General features: G+C 38.8%; 2 protein-coding genes across 7 annotated transcripts; both read right to left on the reverse strand.

Moving 5' to 3' along the window:
* Nucleotides 1–374: 374 nt before the first annotated feature.
* On the reverse strand, nt 375–4,153 carry LOC120126582 (glutamic acid-rich protein). Of its 6 annotated transcripts, none has more exons than XM_039144744.1 (9): nt 3,647–4,153; nt 3,462–3,516; nt 3,258–3,357; nt 2,906–3,131; nt 1,548–2,132; nt 1,313–1,424; nt 1,147–1,196; nt 903–1,043; nt 375–677 (listed from the first exon to the last, which is right to left on the reverse strand). In XM_039144744.1, the coding sequence occupies exons 1-9, from the start codon at nt 4,136–4,138 to the stop codon at nt 459–461; spliced, it is 1,980 nt and encodes a 659-aa protein (XP_039000675.1). In that variant the 5' UTR covers nt 4,139–4,153; the 3' UTR covers nt 375–458. The 6 variants fall into 6 exon arrangements, with proteins under 6 accessions (XP_039000675.1, XP_039000674.1, XP_039000676.1 ...); XM_039144743.1 differs by having other exon boundaries at nt 375–737; XM_039144745.1 differs by having other exon boundaries at nt 531–672.
* A 535-nt stretch (nt 4,154–4,688) lies between these two features.
* On the reverse strand, nt 4,689–22,491 carry LOC120126455 (protein ESSENTIAL FOR POTEXVIRUS ACCUMULATION 1-like). The gene is given in 17 exon segments (XM_039144647.1): nt 4,689–4,707; nt 13,520–13,898; nt 13,900–13,991; nt 14,103–14,810; nt 15,362–16,124; nt 16,276–18,094; nt 18,097–18,162; nt 18,165–18,538; nt 18,632–19,436; nt 19,884–20,024; nt 20,113–20,233; nt 20,320–21,237; nt 21,449–21,537; nt 21,819–21,841; nt 21,923–22,045; nt 22,134–22,210; nt 22,420–22,491. Coding segments are annotated over 16 exon segments (6,486 nt in total). The 3' UTR covers nt 4,689–4,707; nt 13,520–13,603.
* Nucleotides 22,492–23,312: the final 821 nt, after the last annotated feature.

Below are 23,312 nucleotides of genomic sequence, written 5' to 3' on the forward strand. Positions count from 1 at the left end.
TCCAAACTCAACCTTTTTCGTTAAAAAATTGATGACCTTTTGAGCTTGTTGACATTGATATAATATGTTAACTTGTTGACATTGATATAATAAAATCTGATCCTACAATCTCAAACGACTACCATATCCCAATCATCATGTTAACGTCTAACTCAAACAATTGACACTTTTTAACAAAAAAATTATAAGTTTAGAACATAATGAATAATCAAATAACCATTTTGTAACTTTTAATAGATAAGGGAATCAACGAAGCAATACTCTATAATCGGATGACCATCTTGTAACTTTTAATAGTCAAAGGACTTAATAAAATACTATCCTATAATTGGGGGACCATATGTATACTTTATCCAAAATATTAAGACTTTAGAGAAAGTAAAATACGTTTACTTAACAGAGAAATGGGTTGGAATTGGACTTTGCATTTGATATAAAATCGTTGAGTGCTAAATAATCTAGAGAGGCTTTACAGATACATTCGGCCTCTTAGTTCCTACTGATTTCTTTTCCAGCTTGAATGCAGCAAATATGGATTCGGTATGGCCAACAATACTTCTCTTACTACCACTGCACTCACTTGTTTGCAGAGAAGAGGACTTCGTCAATATTTCCAATAATTGAACTCCTGAACTTGTTTCCATCTCTTCTTTTCTTCGTTGAGCACTTGATCTGATCTGTGAATTGCTGAACTTGGCTGATGCACCATTTTTCTTTGGTCGATTCTCCGTTCGATTCTGTAATTAAACAACACAGTTTTAGCAGTTTAATGTCAGGAAATAAAATGGCAGCAAAGCAACAGATGAACCCAAATTCCAATTCCAAACTTGATAAAGATGTTCAAAGGCTAACTATAAGATGACAGAAGCTAGCAAAATTGCTGTGAAATTAAGCAAGCCTACCACTTCAGAACTTTCAGCCATTGTGGTTGTGCTTTTGCTATTATTGTCTTCACGTTCGAATACAAATGAACGTAAGATGCCCGATCCTTGCTTGGTAGATGATGGTATAGAACAATTTGACCCCCGACCAATGAAAGATGACTGCAATGTTTGCCAAAGAGAAAGTAGTACTTATTTGCCTTTAGAATTGGTATGCAATGCCACTTTATTCAAAGCTTTCCCATAAGATGGGGAAATATCTTACCTTTGAGGACTCATTCCCTTTTTTCCCCATGAACAGCATATTAGAAAAGGCTGCCAAAATCAAGATCAATGTAATGGTCATTAGGAAATGTTACTTACAGCAAAAATCCTGGGCGGGGGAAAGCCAATTTTTTATTGAGAAAAAAAATTGTAGATAAGAATCTTACATGATGTTTTGGCTTTTTTTCTGGTTTCAGGCATATTGTTGACCTTTATATAACCAAAGAGTTTTTTCGATCTTGCATCCTTTGATGGAGGCAGAAGCCCAGCCTGCTGATTCTGTTATGTTTTACTTAATTCAGTTTCTATCTCATGATCAAAGCAATAAAGGAACAAAAGATGAATGTTTATGGACCAGAAAAAGGTTATGCATGTTGAAATCTAAAGTTGCTATTAACTCACAGCTTTGTCAGACAGGGATTGTTCAACAAGCTTTTTTTCTGTTTCTTCTTCATCCGATGATATGTACATGTCATCCTTATCAGTGAACATTTGTGGTAGCATTTCCTTTATCTTTTTTATATGCATGCGCATGTTTACTGGACGTGAATCTTCTTCATTTTCAGAAAACTCCTCTCCATCCTCTTCCTCTTCCTCTTCATCTTCCTCAAATCCTTCATCATCAAGCAACGCTGCTTCTCTGTGCTTTGGACCCCATTTTCGTAATAGTTGCGCTGTTTTAGCAGCATCCTGTTGGTCAAGCAGCTTTTGATGGAGTTCCATTCGCCTATCAACATCACTTTGCTTTTCTTCATATCCAGTTGCTATCATATCCCTAAGTTCTTCTATATCTTCCGCATCTTCATCATCCTCATTGTTATCATCTTGGAAGCGACCTAAGTCATGGTCACTGTCATCTTCTTCTTCAGCCTCTTCATCAACAAATGCTTTAACAGGGTCACCATTAGTTGTTGGAGACAACTCAACAGACTCATGTGGTTGTGGATCAATGTTCTCCTTGTCATTGTTCTCATTGTCAGAGGAACTACAAGAAAGGTGATAAACATGCATATTAGATCAACCAGAATTTATGAAGGGCAGTGGTTGATTTAATTTTTACAAGATAAAATCAAAATAAGTTGCCTTCACGTATCACACATCCGTTAAAATTCCAAGCTAGCTCTCATGATGAACCTAAAACAAACATTAAAAAAAAAACCTAGGCATGTTCCTAAATCCTGATAAATTAAGTTCTTACTGAACGGAAGCTTATAAGCACACTCAAAGTAAATGACATTATTCTCAAAACAAAAAAGTAATATAAAAGTTACAAGGCTCACATGTCATCAAGAGCAGTGTCAAGCTTCAAGTTCATAGCCAGTACGGATGGTGCCAGAACTTCTAAAGGGCTACTAGGGGTCTCATCTGCAAGTTTTTCTTTGGAGTCACTTGTTTGAGAATCTGAAAATAGATCCTAGAATATGCAAACAATCAAGCAATTAGATTCCAAATGTGGTACTTCAACCAATAGAATGTGAGAGCGAGAAAATAAACCTCAGTATCATTTATAGGAGCTCGAAATGAAGGCTTGGATTCCTCATTAGCAGCCTGTAATGCAACAAGTGCTACCATCAGAACGCATACAACTCTAACTGAACATGATGCAAAAACTCATCTGATATGAATTTTTCAGACTGATAATCACATGAAATTGAAATAATACTACCAACACAAAGGTTTTAAACCTTAAAATCATAAAATCTATGAAGTTTTCAAACATGCAATATCAAATTCACTGTTAAGATACAATATGAATTACTCACAACCTGTGGTGAAAGATTTCCATGACTTGAGCCATTCTCAGCATTCTTTATTTCATCAGAGCACAAGGTATCTGAAATCCCATATTTTACAATTGTCTCCTCGCTTTCAACTTCCATAAACTCCCTTTCATTGCCTCTTTCATCCTCTGCTACATCTTCAAATCCAGTCCCTGCCATATCCTTGCTGGAACTCCCATCATGATCATCAATGTCAAAATATGTCCTGAAAAGATTCAACAACTTATCATAACCATCTATAAATTTGTAGAACATGTAAAAGTTTATAAGACCTTCAAAAGTACCAAGCCTTAAACAACATAGACGCAAACTACAAAAGTTAAATGCTCACTTTCTTGCAACCTCAAGCCTCCTCCGCCGAATCTTCTCTAAAACTGATGATATGGGCTTTTGAACAATCGGTGCAGGTTGAAATGCAGCATGTGTAGTTTCTAACCCAGATTCATACATAATTCAGGAGTTAAATAGTTATCATTAAAATCATTTATGAAGTCACATACCAAAATTGTACATAAACCATGATTGTTCATAGTACCTCGGAGCAGTCTCTGAGATTCGGCACGAAGTTGGACAAGATATTCTCTTCTTTCCTATAAAATTATTAATAATAAACCACGGAAAAGCAGACAAATAACAATCATAAAAAAATCATTTAACACAGAATTTTATGTTATATTGTGAATTTGTTGTCTAAAAATAAGAAGGAAATATTATTTGCACCTTCGCAGTTCTTCTTTCGGGTAAGATGGGCATCTCCCCATCGCCAACGCCTTTCACTCTCTTATTCTTTTTCGTTCTTCTACTCTCCGTTTCTTCGAAACTAGGCCGTTTCTTTTCTGACTCCTCCGGTTCGAAATCCCTAATTCCTTTATCTTGACTCTGACCTTCGACGGTTCCATCAACCTCCTCGGTCATTGTATCAAAATCCAAAGCACGTTTAGCAACTGAACCCGACCCGTTTCCCTCAACGCCTAACTCATCAAAGCCAGAACTCGATTCATTTTTCTCGTCAAAAGAACCCTCTGACACAGATCGCGATTTCGGTTCCTCAACTAGTTGGGGCTCCGGTGTACGGAAATCCAGAGCTTCAAATGAGGATGGATTTTCCGAAACTGTTTTCACCTTCTTCAATCGTTTAAGCTTTCTTTCTTGAATAGGAGGAGATGTCTCGTCTGGAGGCGAAACTAGCTCTAGATGATTGTCGCTGTCCATGTCGACGGTCCTTAATTTCCCGGAACGGAGGCAGAGAAAATACTGTATTTGATTTTGTTTTGATAGGTGCCGAAAATCTCAGAGATGTGCAGATCTATGATCCTATTCTAATGTAGTTTGTGAAATTTTGAAAATTGGAGGTAAAATGAATTGAGGCGCCAAGTCTTTCTTTAAAATGGTTTGATCCGAATTTGAACCGCTTAAATTTGTTAGTTTTGGGCCTTTTGGACCGTACAAGAGGCGGTCCGCTTCTGTCCTTTTTTTAAATTATTATTTATGATTTGCATTATATGTGGTAATGCTTAGGGGTGTTGAAAGATATTCAACCGGATGATTTGATCTGTCGATTCGATAAAAGAATTTGAGTATTATTTTTTTTAAATAATGTTTCAGATCGGGTATCCGACCCGATATTTCTCGGGATTGACACATGTTACAAAATTAAATTTTTCAGGTACCCGATTACATTTATTTTTTATATATAATGATATTACATATTTAAATATTAATAATTTTATATATATTAAATTAAACTAATATAATTAAAAAATGAAAAAAAATCACTTTTAAATTTTATATTTGGATGTTCGAGTATGTAATTCAAACATTAAATGTGTATGATTTTTAAAATTAATAATTTGAAAATGATAAAAAAAATTGGTACCAATAATCCGGATACCCGATTATCGGGTACCCGCAATATCCGAGCCAGGACACGGGGCAGGCCAATCAAATATCCAAAGAGCCGGTGTCGCAACCGTCTTTCCGGTTGGGCCCCGGGATTGGGCTTCGACTTAGGGAAATGGATTGGAGTCGCCACCGACCACTTTAAAACGAATTTAGGTGGGCCGGACACCATCTTTCCTGATCTGCGTTGTACCAGAAGCGTATCGGGTTCGGGAGTCGGTTACAGTCAAGGAAGGATTAGCACCCTTGAATCGCCCTTTCGGTACCAATTAATTTATCAGTTGTCTTAATTGCGAAAAATTAAAATTTAAATTAGAATTTAAAAAAAATCGATTCGAATTGTTTACCTTTGATTAGTTGAAAAGTATCCCTAAAGTCAAAAATATTGTTAGATTAAAAAATATATATATATATAAAATAAAAAAATATTAATATAATAAAAAGATAAAACAGATAAATAAACGTTAGTAAAAAATAAAAAAATAAAATAAAATAAATAAACCAATCAATAAAAAATACCAAAATAAATGAAGTTGAAAGATGGCATGACTAAACAAGGATTAACCCTTAGAAAATCCAAAACTCTTCAATTTACACAAACATATTTAAAGGGAAAACACAATAATTAAAGGGAAAACACGTCAATATACACAAATCAATGTTATTAGCTTGTAGGTCCCCTCCCACTAAATTATGCGTTCCAGAACATACATATAACCTTAAGCTTAAGGTTATGAAAATCACTTTTTCAACAGTAGCCTTATGAGCTTGAATCAGGCACTTGTTCTGTCAAACGTCGACTAGGCCGATGCGGATCTGGAGATGAAGCTTCGGCACCTTATTTCCGACGACCTCTCTTCTTTTCGGTGAAGATCGTCCAAAGATGAGTATCCCCTTTCTCGTGTCTTGTTGGTTTCCCTCACTCTCTAGTTTGGTTATGGGTTGATCTCTGTTCCCCCCTTTTCCTCCTTATTTTTGCCTCAATTTATAGCCATGAAACTGGCTATTTTTAGATAGATTTGTAGAGTCCTATTCAAACTGAAACGCTCCTTTATTCAGTTTTAGAGTCCCACTTGGACTCAAATGCCTTGATTTAGTATTTTGACTCGGTTGTTATTCTTATTACCGAGAAATACGAGGATAGTATTGTTGGGCAAAAAATTAGTGTCTACAGCTGCCCCTCTTTGTCCTTTTTCGTGGAACGAAAAATAGGACAAAGATAAAAAGACACAAATTTTGTCCATATCGAACGTCTTCTGCCGTAGAGTTGAAATCCGATGCAATGACTGATCTGTTAATTTAAATTGAGTCACAAAATGACTCCCTCGTCGTGAGGTCGAGTTGAACTGGAAACTTCTGAGTACGATATCCTTCGTTGTGAAGTTGAAATCAAACTCAAAGCTTTTGGCAAGTGACTCCTGGATCGTCTTCTGGCTCAAGATACTTCGTCGTGAAGGTGGAACTTGACCTGAAGACTTTGGTGTTGATGTGTTACAGATGACTCATTCGTCGTGAAGTAAGGTCAACCTATTAGGGTATGATACCCTTCGTTGTGAAGTTGTATATGTATATGGCCCTTTTGTCGTGAAGTTGAGCATGAGAATGGGATATCCTTCGTCATGAAGTTGAAATCCAATGTAAGTTGCGTTGTTTCGAGGCCAATATCCTTCGCTGCGAAGTTGCAATTGACTCTGAAACTGGAAAGTGTGTTGACAGACACTCATTCTTTGAGTTGAATATCCTTCACCGTGAAGTTAAAATCCAATCTAAAGATGGATGTTGCTTGTGTGCACGATTCCCTTCGTTGTGAAGTTGAAACCGTTGGTGACCCCTTCGTCGTGAAGTTGAGTCTGGAATTGGATATCCTTCGTCGTGAAGTTGAAATCCAAGTAAGTAGCATTGTTCCAAGTCCAATATCCTCCGTCGTGAAGTTGAAATTGGCTCTGGAACCGGGAAATTGGTTGTTGACAACCAGCCATCCCTTCGTTGTGAAGTTGAACTTGTGTTGTCTCGAGTCCAACATCCTTCGTTGTGAAGTTGAAATTGATTCTGAATGAAATTTTGTTGACAAGCAGCGGTCCCTTCGTCGTGAAGTTGAACTTGCGTTGTCTGGAGTCCAATATCCTTCGTTGTGAAGTTGAAATTGGCTCTGAGATTGGGGAGTTGTTGTTGACAAGCAGCGGTCCCTTCGTCGTGAAGTTGAACTTGCGTTGTCTGGAGTCCAATATCCTTCGCTGTGAAGTTGAAATTGGCTCTGAAATCGGGAAAATTTGTTGACAACAAGCGGTCCCTTCGTCGTGAAGTTGAACATACGTTGTCTGGAGTCCAATATCCTTCGATGTGAAGTTGAAATTGGCTATGAAATTGGGAAGTTGTTTATTGACAACCAGCGGTCCCTTCGTCGTGAAGTTGAACTTGCGTTGTCTGGAGTCCAATATCCTTCGTTGTGAAGTTGAAATTGGCTCTGAAATTGAGAAGTTGTTTGTTGACAACCAGTGGTCCCTTCGTCGTGAAGTTGAACTTGTGTTGTCTGGAGTCCACTATCATTCGCTGTGAAGTTGAAATTGACTTTAGAATTGGAAAATTGTTTATTGACAACCAGCGGTCCCTTCGTCGTGAAGTTGAACTTGCGTTGTCTGGAGTCCAATATCCTTCGTTGCGAAGTTGAAATTGGGAAGTTGTTTATTGACAACCAGCGGTCCCTTCGCCGTGAAGTTGAACTTGCGTTGTCTGGAGTCCAATATCCTTCGCTGTGAAGTTGAAATTGGCTCTGAGATTGGGAAGTTGTTGTTGACAAGCAGCGGTCCCTTCGTCGTGAAGTTGAACTTGCGTTGTCTTGAGTCCAATATCCTTCGCTGTGAAGTTTAAATTGGCTCTGAAATTGAGAAATGTTTGTTGACAACCAGCGGTCCCTTCGTCGTGAAGTTGAACTTGCGTTGTCTGGAGTCCAATATCCTTCGCTGTGAAGTTGAAATTGGCTCTGAAATTGGGATTTTTTTTATTGACAACCAGCGGTCCCTTCGTCGTGAAGTTGAACTTGCGTTGTCAGGAGTCCAATATCCTTCGCTGTGAAGTTGAAATTGGCTCTGAAATTTTGAAATTATTGTTGACAAGCAGCGGTCCCTTCGTCGTGAAGTTGAACTTGCGTTGTCTGGAGTCCAATATCCTTCGCTGTGAAGTTGAAATTGGCTCTGAAATAGGGAAAATTTGTTGACAACCAGCGGTCCCTTCGTCGTGAAGTTGAACATACGTTGTCTGGAGTCCAATATCCTTCGATGTGAAGTTGAAATTGGCTCTGAAATTGGGAAGTGTTTGTTGACAATCAGCCGCCCCTTCGTCATGAAGTTGAGCTTGTGTTGTCTTGGATTCAAGATCCTTCATTGAGAAGTTGAAATTTACTCTCGAGCAAATTGTGAGTTCGAGAGAAAATTTTCAATCGGTAGCTTCTTGCTGCCGAGCTAAGCAACCACCATCGTTCTTTAAAGGCGCTTACGAATCAAGTATCCTTGACTCTAAAAGCTGCAAAAATCATGTATGCTAAAATGAGGAATGTGATGCACCTAATTATGTCTAAGATGCATGCAACATGAATGAATTATGTGTTATCTCTTCGTGCTTTGTCTGCCAATCTGGTCCATGGAATCGATCGTGCCCCATTTGCCTCTCGAGCTTGGGCTTTACAGACATTTCATATCTGAGATTGTTCTGTTTGAAAATGTTTTTCTCATTTTTCTTGTTTCAGGAGAGAAAACGATAAAAATGTTGTAAAATATTATTCGCAATTGAATCAAATTATAAACGTGAGTTCAAAGAATATCAAAGGAATCAATGACTCTTTTAACGTTTTCAGAGTTACAGCTCTTTGACCAGCGTTCAAATGGATGGGTTGGCTTTAGCTTGGCCTCCTTTCTAAGGTTTTGGTAAAAAAATGTCATTTTTTTTTGAAATATCACAACATGCTTTGGCACTTCAATTGGGTGCGGACAAAGTGACGCAACTAGCATGATCACTTACTAGACCTTTTATTTCAGTCCTCTGAAATCTTCTATTTGTTCAAGCTTTGTAGGCTCCTCTAACAAAGGCAGTGCAAAAACATCGGTCTAAAAATGAAATTCTTGAGTGCTCGTGTGTAGTTGACTATAACAGGTGTTCCTTAATTCCCTTAGTCCATTTTACCGAAAATTTCTTGCTTAGATAAATTTGATTTAATTTGTTGTTATCTGACTAGCTGAATCCATAAAGCCGGGGCGTTTAACCAATTGCTTTAGAGGGACAGCTTAATATTATAATCACAGTTATCAAGTTAACTGAAGGGTTCATCTCATCACAGAGTCTTCAGCCTGACAAGAGCAGTGGAGCAAACACCGAATTGCCAAGTGTCCGAGCAATGTTATGGTTTGAACGTAATCTACTCATAAGGCCAGGGCTTTCAAGTTTCCTCTATAACCAATTGCCTTAGCGGAATAGCTCAGTTTTTACGGATTTAATTTCCTAAGATTGTCAAGAAGAACCTGTTATAGCCTAGGTGTTTTTTTGAAAGTCAAGGAATCTCATCTTTAGAGTTCAATTTTCAAGCAACTGACCTAAACTGGATTCACCTACTCGACTCTTTCATTTGTAAAGATCATCATCGTCATTGAACGTCTTAAATAAAAACATAGTAATTGTTGTCCGCACCTTATGAAAAGAAAAAGGGTATATTGGTTAATTACAAGAGCAGGGTATGGTGTTTGAGGGTATATTTTGGATAAGGTCAAAGTCCTTTTTTTTTAAAAATCATGTTACTTTGTCAAAGATCCGTAACTTTGGACCATTAACAGAGTTTCTTAATTCAAATGATATTCAAAGAATTGCAAGTTTGCAAATGTGATTTATTGCTCGCCATCATTAAAACAACATAAATTTATTTAAAAGTCCTTGCAAAAACTTGAGAAAAGAATGAAAAAACAAATCCAAACAGAATGGCTCAAATGATGAAATGGTCTTCCTCACTTGGATGTCCCCAAGTTGTTGAAGTCGATCCGATTCTTGTTACGTATTTTCTGTATGATTCTCTTGATTGTGGAGTAATTCTCGATAGTGTGCCCTGGGACTCCGCTGCAATGAGCGTTCTCATCATACTACCTGGGGTACGGGGCTTCATGGATTTCTCTGGATATGGTGACACCACATGTGCGTCAAACAACTGTTGGTAAAGCTCCTTATATGTCATAGGGTCGAAGTGTTCTCATTCTTTGATGAATCATGTGAAGATAGTTAATGTGAATGTAAATAAATGAACAATATGCAAAATGTTTAAATGCATGAAGCATGAAATGTCTGAGGCATTGATCCGAAAAATGTGCCTATTATTCTGAATAATCCTTATTGGGGACAAAAATGTTACGTCTGAAGAGACAAAAACTTTTTGATGGTATAGATCCCGCACAGCCTCTGGCAAGTTGATTCGTCTTCCGCTTCTTCACCGGTTGAATATCCTGTCGAACCGTTCCAGCTCCTTTGGCTAAACTTGTGCGGGTGACGAGTTGTTTGCCCCAAAAAAGGTCTCGAATGACTGCATCTCCGGCCTTCACTCTATGCCGAGCTCGTTCCAAACGAAAGTGTCTTTGGAGCCTTCCATCCGAAGTTTGTCGACTTGTTTTTGGAATTCATCAATAATGGTCTCTAGCTTAGCTAGGGTTTCACCATCTTATTCTCGTAATTTTCGAAAGGATTCTCCGGGTCAATAACCATTTCCTCGTCTTGCCCCTGCAACCTTTGCCTCTAAGTATTCTTTAATCCCGGTTGGACTTCTGAGCTTTTTATCTCGTTGTATTATAACCCTTTTGTCCATTAATGTAGACTATTTACGTTTAACAAACACATTTTTGGTGGATCAACACCTCATTTTAATGATGCGAATGATCAAAAAAAATGCAAAAGAACAGAAAATGAAAGGAGAAAAAAAAGTTAGTGAGACAAGGATAATAAAAAAAAATGAAAATGAAAATGAAAAGTCCTACCCCACATGCTTATTATTCCTACCCGGACATGATCTCTATCCCGCATGTTGATTTTGAACAAGTCCTAACCGCATAAATTTCTAGTTCACATGCTTTGAACAGAAAGTAAAGCAGGAAATAATTCCAGCATCCTAGGGTTTGAAATGAGGTTTTGGGGTAGGCTCTAACTCCTTCAAAGTCTCCCAGTTTAGGTTCTAAAACACGGTACCCGAGTTCTCCTTGCTGGTGCCCCCTTGGGCTTGCCAGACCCTTAGTCCTAAACCCATCACAGGCTTGTGTGGACTAAGTTAAACTCGAGAGGATACATTCCCTTATGTCTATGCGGAGAATAAATTCACACGAAGACATAAGGTATATGAATCCCGAAGGCTACTTGCTAGGCATATGCGGTGAATAAATTCACACGAATGCGTCGCTTTCACCCCCACTTAAAACGGGTTTGGAGCTCGGGTTTAGAGCTTAGAGATGACAATTTTGAAAAAAATCTGAAATCATTAAAAAACATCAGTACAACTATTTATTTGAAACAAAATAATCAAATATAAATAATTGGAATCGAATAAATAAATTAAAATTAAAATTTAACATTTTCACATAAAAAAAAACAACCAAAAATTAATTTCGGCCTGACTCACTTACCTGGTCCCCAGCGGAGTCGCCAAGCTGTCGCAACCGTCTTTCCGGTTGGGCCCCGGGATTGGGCTTCGACTTAGGGAAATGGATTGGAGTCGTCACCGACCACTTTAAAACGAATTTAGGTGGGCCGGACACTATCTTTCCTGATCTGCGTTGTACCAGAAGCGTATCGGGTTCGGGAGTCGGTTACGGTCAAGGAAGGATAATAACCCTTGAATCGCCCTTTCGGTACCAATTAATTTATCAGTTGTCTTAATTGCGAAAAATTAAAATTTAAATTAGAATTTAAAAAAAACCGATTCGAATTGCTTACCTTTGATTAGTTGAAAAGTATCCCTAAAGTAAAAAATATTGTTAGATTAAAAAATATATATATATAAAAAAGAAAAAAATATTAATATAATAAAAAGATAAAACAGATAAATAAACGTTAGTAAAAAATAAAAAAATAAAATAAAATAAATAAACCAATCAATAAAAAGTACCAAAATAAATGAAGTTGAAAGATGGCATGACTAAACAAGGATTAACCCTTAGAAAATCCAAAACTCTTCAATTTACACAAACATATTTAAAGGGAAAACACAATAATTAAAGGGAAAACACGTCAATATACACAAATCAATGTTATTAGCTTGTGGGTCCCCTCCCACTAAATTATGCGTTCCAGAACATACATATAACCTTAAGCTTAAGGTTATGAAAATCACTTTTCCAACAGTAGCCTTATGAGCTTGAATCAGGCACTTGTTCTGTCAAACGTCGACTAGGCCGATGCGGATCTTGAGATGAAGCTTCGGCACCTTATTTCCGACGACCTCTCTTCTTTTCGGTGAAGATCGTCCAAAGATGAATATCCCCTTTCTCGTGTCTTGTTGGTTTCCCTCACTCTCTAGTTTGGTTATGGGTTGATCTCCGTTCCCCCCTTTTCCTCCTTATTTTTGCCTCAATTTATAGCCATGAAATTGGCTATTTTTAGATAGATTTGTAGAGTCCTATTCAAACTGAAACGCTCCTTTATTCAGTTTTAGAGTCCCACTTGGACTCAAATGCCTTGATTTAGTATTTTGACTTGGTTGTTATTCTTGTTATCGAGAAATACGAGGATAGTATTGTTGGGCAAAAAATTAGTGTCTACAGCCGGGTACCTGGATTTGAACTAATACTCCGTAAAGTCCCTATACTGTGAGTTTTTGACGAATTAATGCATCAATTTGATTATTTTTAAGCTCTTCACTCTTGAAATGTGTTTTTTTTTCAGTTCAGGGACATATTTTTATTAATTCTATTAAATAATTGGATTTGCCTTGTTTTTCTAAAACATGTGATCAATTGACATATACAACATTCATTATATGTTTTAGAAATAAACTACATCAAAATATTTAACGGAATTAATAAAAAAAAGTTAGCTTCATAATGAAATGAATATTGAGATAATTGTACAAGATGTCTTTAAACTATGACTTCTATTTTAGATTGGTCCCTAAACTTTAAATTGTTCTACATAATGAAATGTATATTGAGATAATTGTACAAGATGTCTTTAAACTATGACTTTTATTTTAGATTAGTCCCTAAACTTTAAATTGTTCTACATCGATCTTCAAATTGTGATACATTTTAAAAATAATATATAAACTTTATAGTATTCTATATCAATCCACAAACTATCAATATCTTATATTAATGTGTCATTGATTCTATTGATTAAAAGTGATCTAAAAAATTCCAAGACTGATTAGAAACAATTAACTCAAATATATATTTAAAAAATTAGAAAGATTAGAAACTATCACATTATAGTAGATGGACTAAATCCATAAATAAAAAAAATGATATTATTTGATCATTTATAGTCCCATTACTCTTTTTTATCTTTTCAAAATATCTTATTCACAAAATTTGCTTGTTTGTTTGTATGATGAGGGATGATAACATTTGCTTCTTCACTTGTATTTTTTGTATGGCTAATGAACCTGTAAGGCCTCAAATATATAATAAAATTTGCTCTACAAGGTTAATTGAGAGAGAGAAAAATCTAGCTGGACATCTACAAACAGTAAAGCCAAATGTATTTACAACTAACCTCCACGTCTCAAAAATCTGTAGTCATCTCCCAAAAAGAAGTCATGATTTATCAATCTTCTACTGTCTGAATCTCGCCCATCATAATCCGGTTGCCGACTACGTTGAACCCCAAAACAGCCGCGCTCACTTTCTTTCCTTTCTTCCCTTTCTTCCTCCCTCCCCCCTCCGAAGGCCCATCTGGGCCGACTCCAACATCTTGGTCGGAATTCGCAATGCTTGTATTTCCGGAATTCACATTTCTGGTTCCCGTCTCTGTGAACTTTCTATCAAGTTGACTTTGAAAAGCGATCTCAAGCACATCAGCTGGCAGCATCTCCTTAAAGTTGATAAATTTTTCAATGAAGGTTCTCCACGAGAAGTGTCTCAGCCTCAGATCTAGATTGCTTCAAACAAAATTCCAAGAAACTTGTATCTGGCAAAACAATAAAAGTGACAAAAGATTAATATGCAAAAAGTCGATGTGCATCAACCAGCTTCATATCTAAGCAAAACTACATTTGTATTTTCAGAGAGTTGTCGATAAAAAACGTGAAACAACCATTTATGACCCCATTTCCGATTCTTGGATGACCATCCATCGACAAATTTTGGAACCCATTTCTTCTCCTCCTCGAAACTTCGGGAAACTTTTCAAAGGAGAGGCCTTTCATGTCGCTCTCCTTGGTTCCGTCTTCAATATCAACGATAGGAAGAGCTGGAGATGCTCGAACTAAAGAATTCTTTCCTGCCTTTTGTCTCCCTCCAAGAGAAGAAGACAATCCGATGTCAATATTTGCAGCAGACTTTTCAACACAACCCCCAGAATTATCAGGCACATGAAAACTTGGAAACGCTACTGGAGCTGAATTCGACACTGGCAAAACAGGAGGAACAGGATAATATTCTCTACCTATTCCTCTTTTAACAACCAGATTCTTCTTTGCCATCTCAATATGCAAAAAAGACTTCAACTTGATATCGAAAACCATCTCCTGAAGGGAAACCTTGGCAGCAACTGCAAATTTGACATTAGAGAAAAGAACAAAAGCCTTAGGCTTTTCACCCTTATAGCTCACTTGCGAGACTTCATAACCAGGGAGCCATCTCAACAAAATTTGCAGCTCTCTCTCTTTGACATCTTCAGGCAGACCCGAAATGAAGATAGTACGAACCTTGTCTTGATGAGAATGATGAGATATTGGAGAAGACGATGCTGCGGATGGTGGAGGAGCATGGACCGATGGTCTCTGCTGGTGACAAGGATCGATTCCAACACCCTCCATATAATGAAAACCCAGTGACCTGACAAGAAATCCCGGCCGCTAGTCCGGCGAAAATATGTTGTGACTTCAACGAAACCGTCAGAATAAAACGGGATCGTGAAATATGTGATGCCGGTGAAGAAGAGAAGGACGGAAATGATGAAGAGAGTCCGACTGTCGGATCTTAGCCGGTCAAAGGCAGAAAAACGGAGAAAGGCAGCGACGCTAGGATAGATGGGAATAGATCACGATTGTACGACGAGCCCGGTGATATGACGGTGAACCTACGACGGCCGGAGGTGAAAGTCGGTGAAGGACGGCGTTTAGATCTGCGCCGAATGGATTATTTTCTCGTAAATCTAATCTCAAAAATGAAATCAGAGTGAGGAAACGATCTTTCTGGGTAAAAATGGCGGCGAACGGATGACGGAATGTGGCGGCGGATGGCGTAAGTCGGACTTTAGACGGCAGACGTTGTACAGTAGACGGCGAACGCGATGTATAAAGATGGCGGGCGGTGATGGTTGAGATGAGATGAAATGATGGATGAAAAAAACAAAAAGCACCTTGAACCAAGAGAGAAGCCCGCTTCTCTCACTAGGTTTGAATTTTGAAAAATTGGTGGAATTCCTTGGATGCGCATTAGCAGTGTTAACAGGAACCAGAACTTTTGCTCCCGTGCCCTTCGCTTTGGCTGACTTTTTTCGGCTCCTTTTAGTTTTTTCAGCCTCAATGAAATTGTCATCATCAATAGGTTCAACATTTGTTGTGGTTACATTGGCATAAGACGTACAAATAGTGCCAGGAACATCTGCATCTCTTTCCTTGGATTTTGCCAACACTTCTTCTGCCAGCAGGTCGTGTAATGGGCCCTTTGGGCTCTTTTTACTCGTTGAATTTAAAGAACTTTCAGGTTTCACAACAGCTGACTCATCTAAATCTGCATCTCTTTGATTTTCTCTAGAAATAATGGGTTCAGAACTAGACACAGCCCCAGCCCACGAAGTTAAAATATTCGAAGAATTCACAGAAGTAACCTCTGATACAGCTATCTCCGTTTGAGCCTTCCTCTGTTCTTCCAATTGGATTTCCAATAATGACTTTGGCTTGAAGCCAGGAGCAGGTTTCCAAGCACTTTCCGCAGGCCGTGTAGTTGGTTTCTGCACTGGGAAAGAACCAGAAAGTTGGGACTCACCCTTTAGCTCTTTGGTTTCATCATCGACCACAGCAATGTTAGCAGCTGAAGAGCTTTTAGCAGCTATCTCCGGTGATATGACGGTGAACCTACGACGGCCGGAGGTGAAAGTCGGTGAAGGACGGCGTTTAGATCTGCGCCGAATGGATTATTTTCTCGTAAATCTAATCTCAAAAATGAAATCAGAGTGAGGAAACGATCTTTCTGGGTAAAAATGGCGGCGAACGGATGACGGAATGTGGCGGCGGATGGCGTAAGTCGGACTTTAGACGGCAGACGTTGTACAGTAGACGGCGAACGCGATGTATAAAGATGGCGGGCGGTGATGGTTGAGATGAGATGAAATGATGGATGAAAAAAACAAAAAGCACCTTGAACCAAGAGAGAAGCCCGCTTCTCTCACTAGGTTTGAATTTTGAAAAATTGGTGGAATTCCTTGGATGCGCATTAGCAGTGTTAACAGGAACCAGAACTTTTGCTCCCGTGCCCTTCGCTTTGGCTGACTTTTTTCGGCTCCTTTTAGTTTTTTCAGCCTCAATGAAATTGTCATCATCAATAGGTTCAACATTTGTTGTGGTTACATTGGCATAAGACGTACAAATAGTGCCAGGAACATCTGCATCTCTTTCCTTGGATTTTGCCAACACTTCTTCTGCCAGCAGGTCGTGTAATGGGCCCTTTGGGCTCTTTTTACTCGTTGAATTTAAAGAACTTTCAGGTTTCACAACAGCTGACTCATCTAAATCTGCATCTCTTTGATTTTCTCTAGAAATAATGGGTTCAGAACTAGACACAGCCCCAGCCCACGAAGTTAAAATATTCGAAGAATTCACAGAAGTAACCTCTGATACAGCTATCTCCGTTTGAGCCTTCCTCTGTTCTTCCAATTGGATTTCCAATAATGACTTTGGCTTGAAGCCAGGAGCAGGTTTCCAAGCACTTTCCGCAGGCCGTGTAGTTGGTTTCTGCACTGGGAAAGAACCAGAAAGTTGGGACTCACCCTTTAGCTCTTTGGTTTCATCATCGACCACAGCAATGTTAGCAGCTGAAGAGCTTTTAGGATTGGGAGAATCTATGGGGGAAATACTGGACTTGATATCTTCTGCCTTTCCTGAAGACATCACATCAATGTTATACCCAGTACTGTTAGTCTCAACAACAACTGGTGCTTCAGTTTCAGGTGGTTTCATTTGCACCGAAGAGGATGCCTTTGAAAGTCCCTTTGCAAGGTCAGAGGTTTGTGTTTTACTAGCCTTTTGCTTTCTGGACTTCTTTTCTGAAGTTTTTCTCACCTCGTGAGCTTCAACATTCTTAACTTCTCTCACCACAGAAGGCTGGTTATTGTTTTTTCCTCTTTGAACTTTCAGTTCTTCGATAGCAGCAGTAGGCCGAACATCCTCATTAGGTGCATCAGTTTTACAAGTTCTAGCAGTAGCAGTTTCATGGTGCTCCAAGTTTCCACAACTTGCATCATTCACAAGGGGTACAGCTGGTACAATTTCATCAATTTTCTGAGCATAGTTCTGTGGCTGCTCTACAGTAACAGCATGGCAGTCGGAAGCAAGGAGTGGCTCTTTAACAAGAGAAGCCTCCTGGGAGGATGTGTTTGCTTCCAATGACAGTGATTTTTCAACAGTTGTCACTGGCAAAGACTGCTGGATGCCATTTACTAGTTCTGGTGTATTAGTCCCCAAGCTCTTCTCAAAACTGATACTACTGAGCATCTCATTTGGTACAAGCACAGAAGGGGATTCAGAACTAACAGTATAACTTGTATCCCGGGAAACTTGTGGTGCCATATTCATTAAGTTAAAGGCATGTTCATCTTGGGTTCCTGGGATCTGCGAACCAATCTGAAGGATTTCTTGTGATGATGGCTGAAGTCGACTGGGATCCATGGATGAATTCCCCGTTGGAATTGTATTCAGGTGTCCATAAGAGGGTTCACCAAAATGCTGCTGGGATTGATGTTCTTGCAAAACCTGTGAGAGCAATTGTTGTTGCCGTAGCAACTTTTGTTGTTCCTCCAGTCTCTGTTGCTGCTTAAGCAACATGATCTTTTCAAGAAGCAACATCTGTTGTGTTCGTTGCACTGGTGTCTGGGCTGCTGCTGCAACACATTTAACAGTTGGGAGTCTTGAGATAAAGTTGAGGAGATAAGATTTTCAGGTTTAAAATGCCAGATGGATTATCCATGGTTTGACCAAGCAAATTAGTCAAGGAAGGTGGAGTCGGTGTTTGTGGCATCTGTTGCTGGATCCCGAAGGGCGCTTGGGTAGGAAAATTTTGAGCATGATGTAAACCCATCTTAACTTGAAGAGGATCCAATGCACCTTGTGCAGGGAAATTTGACCAACCCCCAACACTATCATTTACTGCAGGAGCAGACCGGTCAGGTAATCCTTGGAGGATGGACATCAAATCAGCAGCTTGTGAATGAGGTGGTGGAAGGGTGTTGTCAGTCAATGACGTGAGGAGTTTTGCTTGAGCTGTAGGTGACTCGGAGATGATATCTGGCTTTGAAACCAAAGACATTAGGTAGGCAGTTCGAAATCACCATAAGAAAATTTGATTGAACTGCACAGCAGACCTTTATGGATCAGAACCCTAGAATACTCTCTAACTTCAGAGTTCAGAAAACAATATATATGTTATAAATAAATAATAGATTGTGTCTGTATGTAAAACCCAACCTTGGGATGGGTTGCTTAAGCCGCCAGACATTAGTGACTCCAAAAACTTATTTTCAGCTTCTGTTGCTGGCCTCGGCTCATTTCCGATTCTATCAATATCACTTGCACCAGTATGATATTTCCCAAGGCTACTGAAATTAGATCTGCTCGAAAAATCTGATAGTTCACCCTGTTTTGGCACACCAAATCCAGGTGGTGGCCGTGCTTTAGATTGTAAGTGGGGCATCACATCACCAAGTAAGGAAAATGGAGAGTCCTTTGGTGCACCTGCAAGCCTAACTTCCAAATCTATCCCAAAATATCCTGCCTCATACCAACCCATGATATCAATCCCTGAAAAAGGGCCTTGAATTTCACCTTGAGGATCTTTGTAGTGAAGGATAAGGTCCTCAGGAGCAGGCAGCTTCCTGGGCTCATGTTCCCTGTCCAAAACTCCGGATGGTTGCCTCTTAAGGATAGGATCCACGCTAGATTGCCAATTTGGTTCACCTCTAGAATAGGATGAATTCATCACATTACTTTCCCGTTGGTCAATCATATCATTCCGAAGTGTTGACCAGCTCATGCCAGGGGTTCTTGACCCAACACCATTTGGGATCTCCTTCCAGTCCTGTTTAGCAGCAGGTGATTGTTCTCCAAATGAAGAGGTTCGCCACATTGTGCCAGGATTAACAGAATGTGTTACTTGTATACTTGATTCCCTATCTATAGGCAGCTCTTCATCCCTTCTGAAAGGACCCCTGTTCTCCATAGCTGCAATAATATAAATGAATCGAGATCATTTCTCATAGCCACATAAAGGCAAGTAAAGAAAGGAGAGAGAGTATGTGACAAACCTACAGAATGCAATGCAGCGCATTGAATATCAAACTACAGAGAAGCTGGGATTCAACAATAACGAAATCCCAATTACGAAAACTAAACAAACAATCCATTGGACATAAATGTAATGCACTGAGTAATTATCTCCCTCATATCATAACTGCACTAGGACAAACAGATTCAGGTTGGCTACCTGAGTTCTTTTTATTCCAACCCATGTAGCAGTAATTTTCTAATACAAGTATCCATTGAAATAATTTCTCATATGGTTCAAAAATTTCAATTGAGAATGTTTTACATCTCCAATGAAATAATTGCAAGATGGTTGACAGAGGAGTTACCAAATGCAAGCTAAACAATTTATGTAATTATGCCTACCTTCGAATTTGAATATAGTATCTGGGTATCCCTTATGCTTTTCAAGCTGTGAATAACTGCTGTTTGGAATAGCAGACCTCTCCTCTTTAGAATCATCAACAGTACTTGGTAAATCTTCTCTACGTAAATCTTCTCTACTGCCTGTATACACATGTTCCAGCAGAAGTTAGACACTGCTTCCAAATGTACACAAACTTACAGCAGAATATATCTTGAATTTGTTGAATACCAATCTTGTTTGGTCTTGATTGAGTAAACTCTGTAGCGTTCCGGCCAACAGGCCCACCTTTGGACATTTGTGGAGCACCACTACTTGTTATGTCCCCTTTGTCAATTCCCTTTAGAACAAGCTATCAAAGAAGCAATAAAATCAACAGGACTCTAAGCCAAAGGTTACCATCATATACATATAATAAACAAAAATAAAAAGATTTACCATTTCATCAGGATTAGGAGCACAAAGGGCTAGAGGTTCCAATGGTTCATCCTGTGTAAGGGAAGGCACTGATACAAGCTCTTCAACGAGTTCTTGGCAAACCCTTATGTCAGTCCTCATATATAAGTCAAGCAATTTTTTCCTACTATATCTTAAATGGGATGGCTCCTCATGGTCAATTTCACCCTTGTCAGATATGATTCCTAGTGTTTGATGAGGAGGTATACTAGCCCCTGAGTTTCCACCAGAACTTCCCCTTCCATGGCCAGCAGAAAGTGTTGAAGGGTGATGACTTTCTCCACGTCCCCGGCTGAAAGAAAACGTGGGAGCCTGCTTGCTTGGAGTTAGTGTTTGGTGATGAGGAGACTCGCCCCTTCCTCGACTTTGAGAAGAGGTGGATCTCCATGGCCGATAGTGATCACCCTCCTTCACATCCTTTCCATGACTAGAAAGATAAGACAATCCTTTTTCAAGAGGCATATCGCCATCTCTTCCAGAGTCGACAAACTTATCCCGTAACCTTTCATTGCTTTTATCATCAGGCCCCCAGCGCGTGTTCCATTTGCTCTCATGCTTTTGATCATAGTTTGAGTCCCTGTTACCTAAATCAGTCCACCGCTCAATGGGTGCACAGTGTGCTTCTCCAAATTGTTTTGAAGGCTAGTTATCCGTCCATCGGTCCACCCTGCGGTTGTCACCAAGCTCTTTATCACCATCCCTCCAGTGATCTTTGCGCACAGTTGAATGGGTATCTCGTTCTTCATCACGCCAGTGGTCTCGCCGACCATTTTCCATATCAAGTAAGGATGGCCTAAAAGCATTCTTCTTTGGGGTATCATGCATACCCTCGCCATTTCCCAATGGCTTCATGAATTCGGACCGGCCTCTATGAGCTGGATATGGAGCAGGATGATTTTCCTGTATGAATGAATGGAAAATAAGGGAAAAGGCCTGAGATGGAAAGAATATTAAACAGAAGAATAACAAATTCTTGAGATGAAAACCGTAATGATGATAGCACGATGGAGAAAAAGTTTCACACAACACAAAACCAATATATAAATGAACAAGGGCACAGTGAGTTAAATAACAGAATCATATAGCTAACACAAGAGCAATAATAACATACCATAGTTCCTATTCCAAGCTTACTCTCCCCTGGCTTTGAAAGAAGCCATTGCGGTGAAAGTGGAATAGGATTGTCGGATCCTTGCACATCTACAATAAACAAACAGAACCATCAATTAGAGACGGTTATATATTCCTAGGTAGCACTGATACGGATACAGGGATAGGGACGAGAAACGGCAATTTCTAAAATTACAGGGTACGGAGATAACATATGAAAAAAAATTAAAATTATAAATCGAAGTAAAAATCATAAATAAAATCAATATTTATAGAAAATTAGAATTCATAAAACAATAATTCATATGTAGTGGCCTATATGTCCATTTACAAACAAAAAAATATTCATAAAAAATATTGATAGAAATCACCTATAGATATATTCATTCCCATTCTACAATAATTCAATCCTAATCATTTACAGTAAACGCAAAAAACAGGAAACAATTAGATTCATTAAATTAAAAAAACGAACTTGAGATCAGATGCACCACGAATCACATGATAATTGGTGACAACATGACCATCTTTATCCCAAACGAAACCTGACCCAGATCCTTGTGGTACCTCCAGCACATCTAATGTAAAAGCATCCTGCCTAAACAAATCCAATTACCCAAGAAAACCCTTAAAAAAAAGCAAAAATGGAAACTACCCAAAAAAGAAAGGGCAAATTTCAAGTGAACCTGATGGCGAGATTGGTTATGTAAACAACAGATGGAGTGTTCTCTTGAAAAAGATGAACCGTAGCCAACTCATTGGTCTGTAATTTTAGGGGAGTGGTTACCACAAAGGCAGATCCCACGTCGGTTACGAACAAGGAGAAAGAGAAAGGGAAGTACAGAGTAGAAATAAGTAATTTAAAGCCAAAATTACCCCTGGGGACATCCCGAAACGTCCCCAGCTAAGTATCGAACGTCCTCAAATTCATTCTGCCGTACCCCGCCACCACGGCACGTCCCCAATACATACCCCAGCCATCCCCGGAACTATCGGGTACTTGAAACAGGGTTCCTTTGCCATCCCCGACTCCCCGTGCTTCATAGATATATTCAAGCAAGCATTGAAATCAAAATGCTTAGTTTGGTACAATGATGGTTCACAATAAGTGCATTAGATATGATTCAAGCCCTGATTTTGTTGGGGAGAAAAAAATTCGTGAGAAATATTCGCATTTTCCTCTTGAAACAGCCACATTGATTATCGAAAAACAAACACTCAAACCCAACGGAAAAATAAATTAATTAAGACTAGAAAGACATCATTTAGGAAGCCTGACTTTCAAATGAAGCATTTCAAACTAATAATATTTCAAAGGAATTTCTCAGTAAAACCTATTCATGAAGAAGTTAACAAGAAAGAAACTACACAATCAATTGCCAATACAAAGCAATTTATGCTTATCAAAATCATTCATCATATCATAAGCGAAATCGAATTTAAGTTTTCAAAATACGGGAGTCTCCCAAATACGCATAAATACAACCTATAAGTTTAAAATCAAAATAGAGTCATGACTCGAATAAGTACAAGGTCCACATAAAATGCATGCCCTCTAAAATAGACTCAAGACATACTCTGCAACGGTTGATCTATAATGTATTGATGTAATAGGCTCCTTAACAATCCTTCTACTAACCTACGCACATAAACATATTCCATACGTTGATCTCACAAGCTTTGTGTCATAAGAATAACTATGCAATACTATATGCATTCACTACATGGACATGTCGGTGTGCAAAGTCATAAACATGCAAAAGTACATAACAAACATGAGATAGGCTAGTGTGGTTAAAGAAATTTACTTACGTCGCAGACAACACACTAGCCTATATAGAACGTAATAGCTTCGGGGTAAGAAT

Source organism: Hibiscus syriacus, unplaced genomic scaffold (assembly GCF_006381635.1).
Source record: "Hibiscus syriacus cultivar Baekdansim isolate YM2019G1 unplaced genomic scaffold, ASM638163v2 tig00110458_pilon, whole genome shotgun sequence".
In the NCBI taxonomy this organism is placed as follows: Eukaryota; Viridiplantae; Streptophyta; class Magnoliopsida; order Malvales; family Malvaceae; genus Hibiscus; species Hibiscus syriacus.

Excerpts from the sequence above, each read along its gene's own strand:
- LOC120126582 (XM_039144743.1), bottom strand. The coding sequence starts at position 4,138 with ATGGACAGCGACAATCATCTAGAGCTAGTTTCGCCTCCAGACGAGACA. Across the intron at positions 3,517-3,646 it reads CCGAAAGAAGAACTGCGAAG|GAAAGAAGAGAATATCTTGT; the intron begins GTGCAAATAATA and ends ATAATTTTATAG. Across the intron at positions 2,133-2,905 it reads ATCTTTCACCACAGGTTGTG|AGTTCCTCTGACAATGAGAA; the intron begins AGTAATTCATAT and ends CACCTTTCTTGT.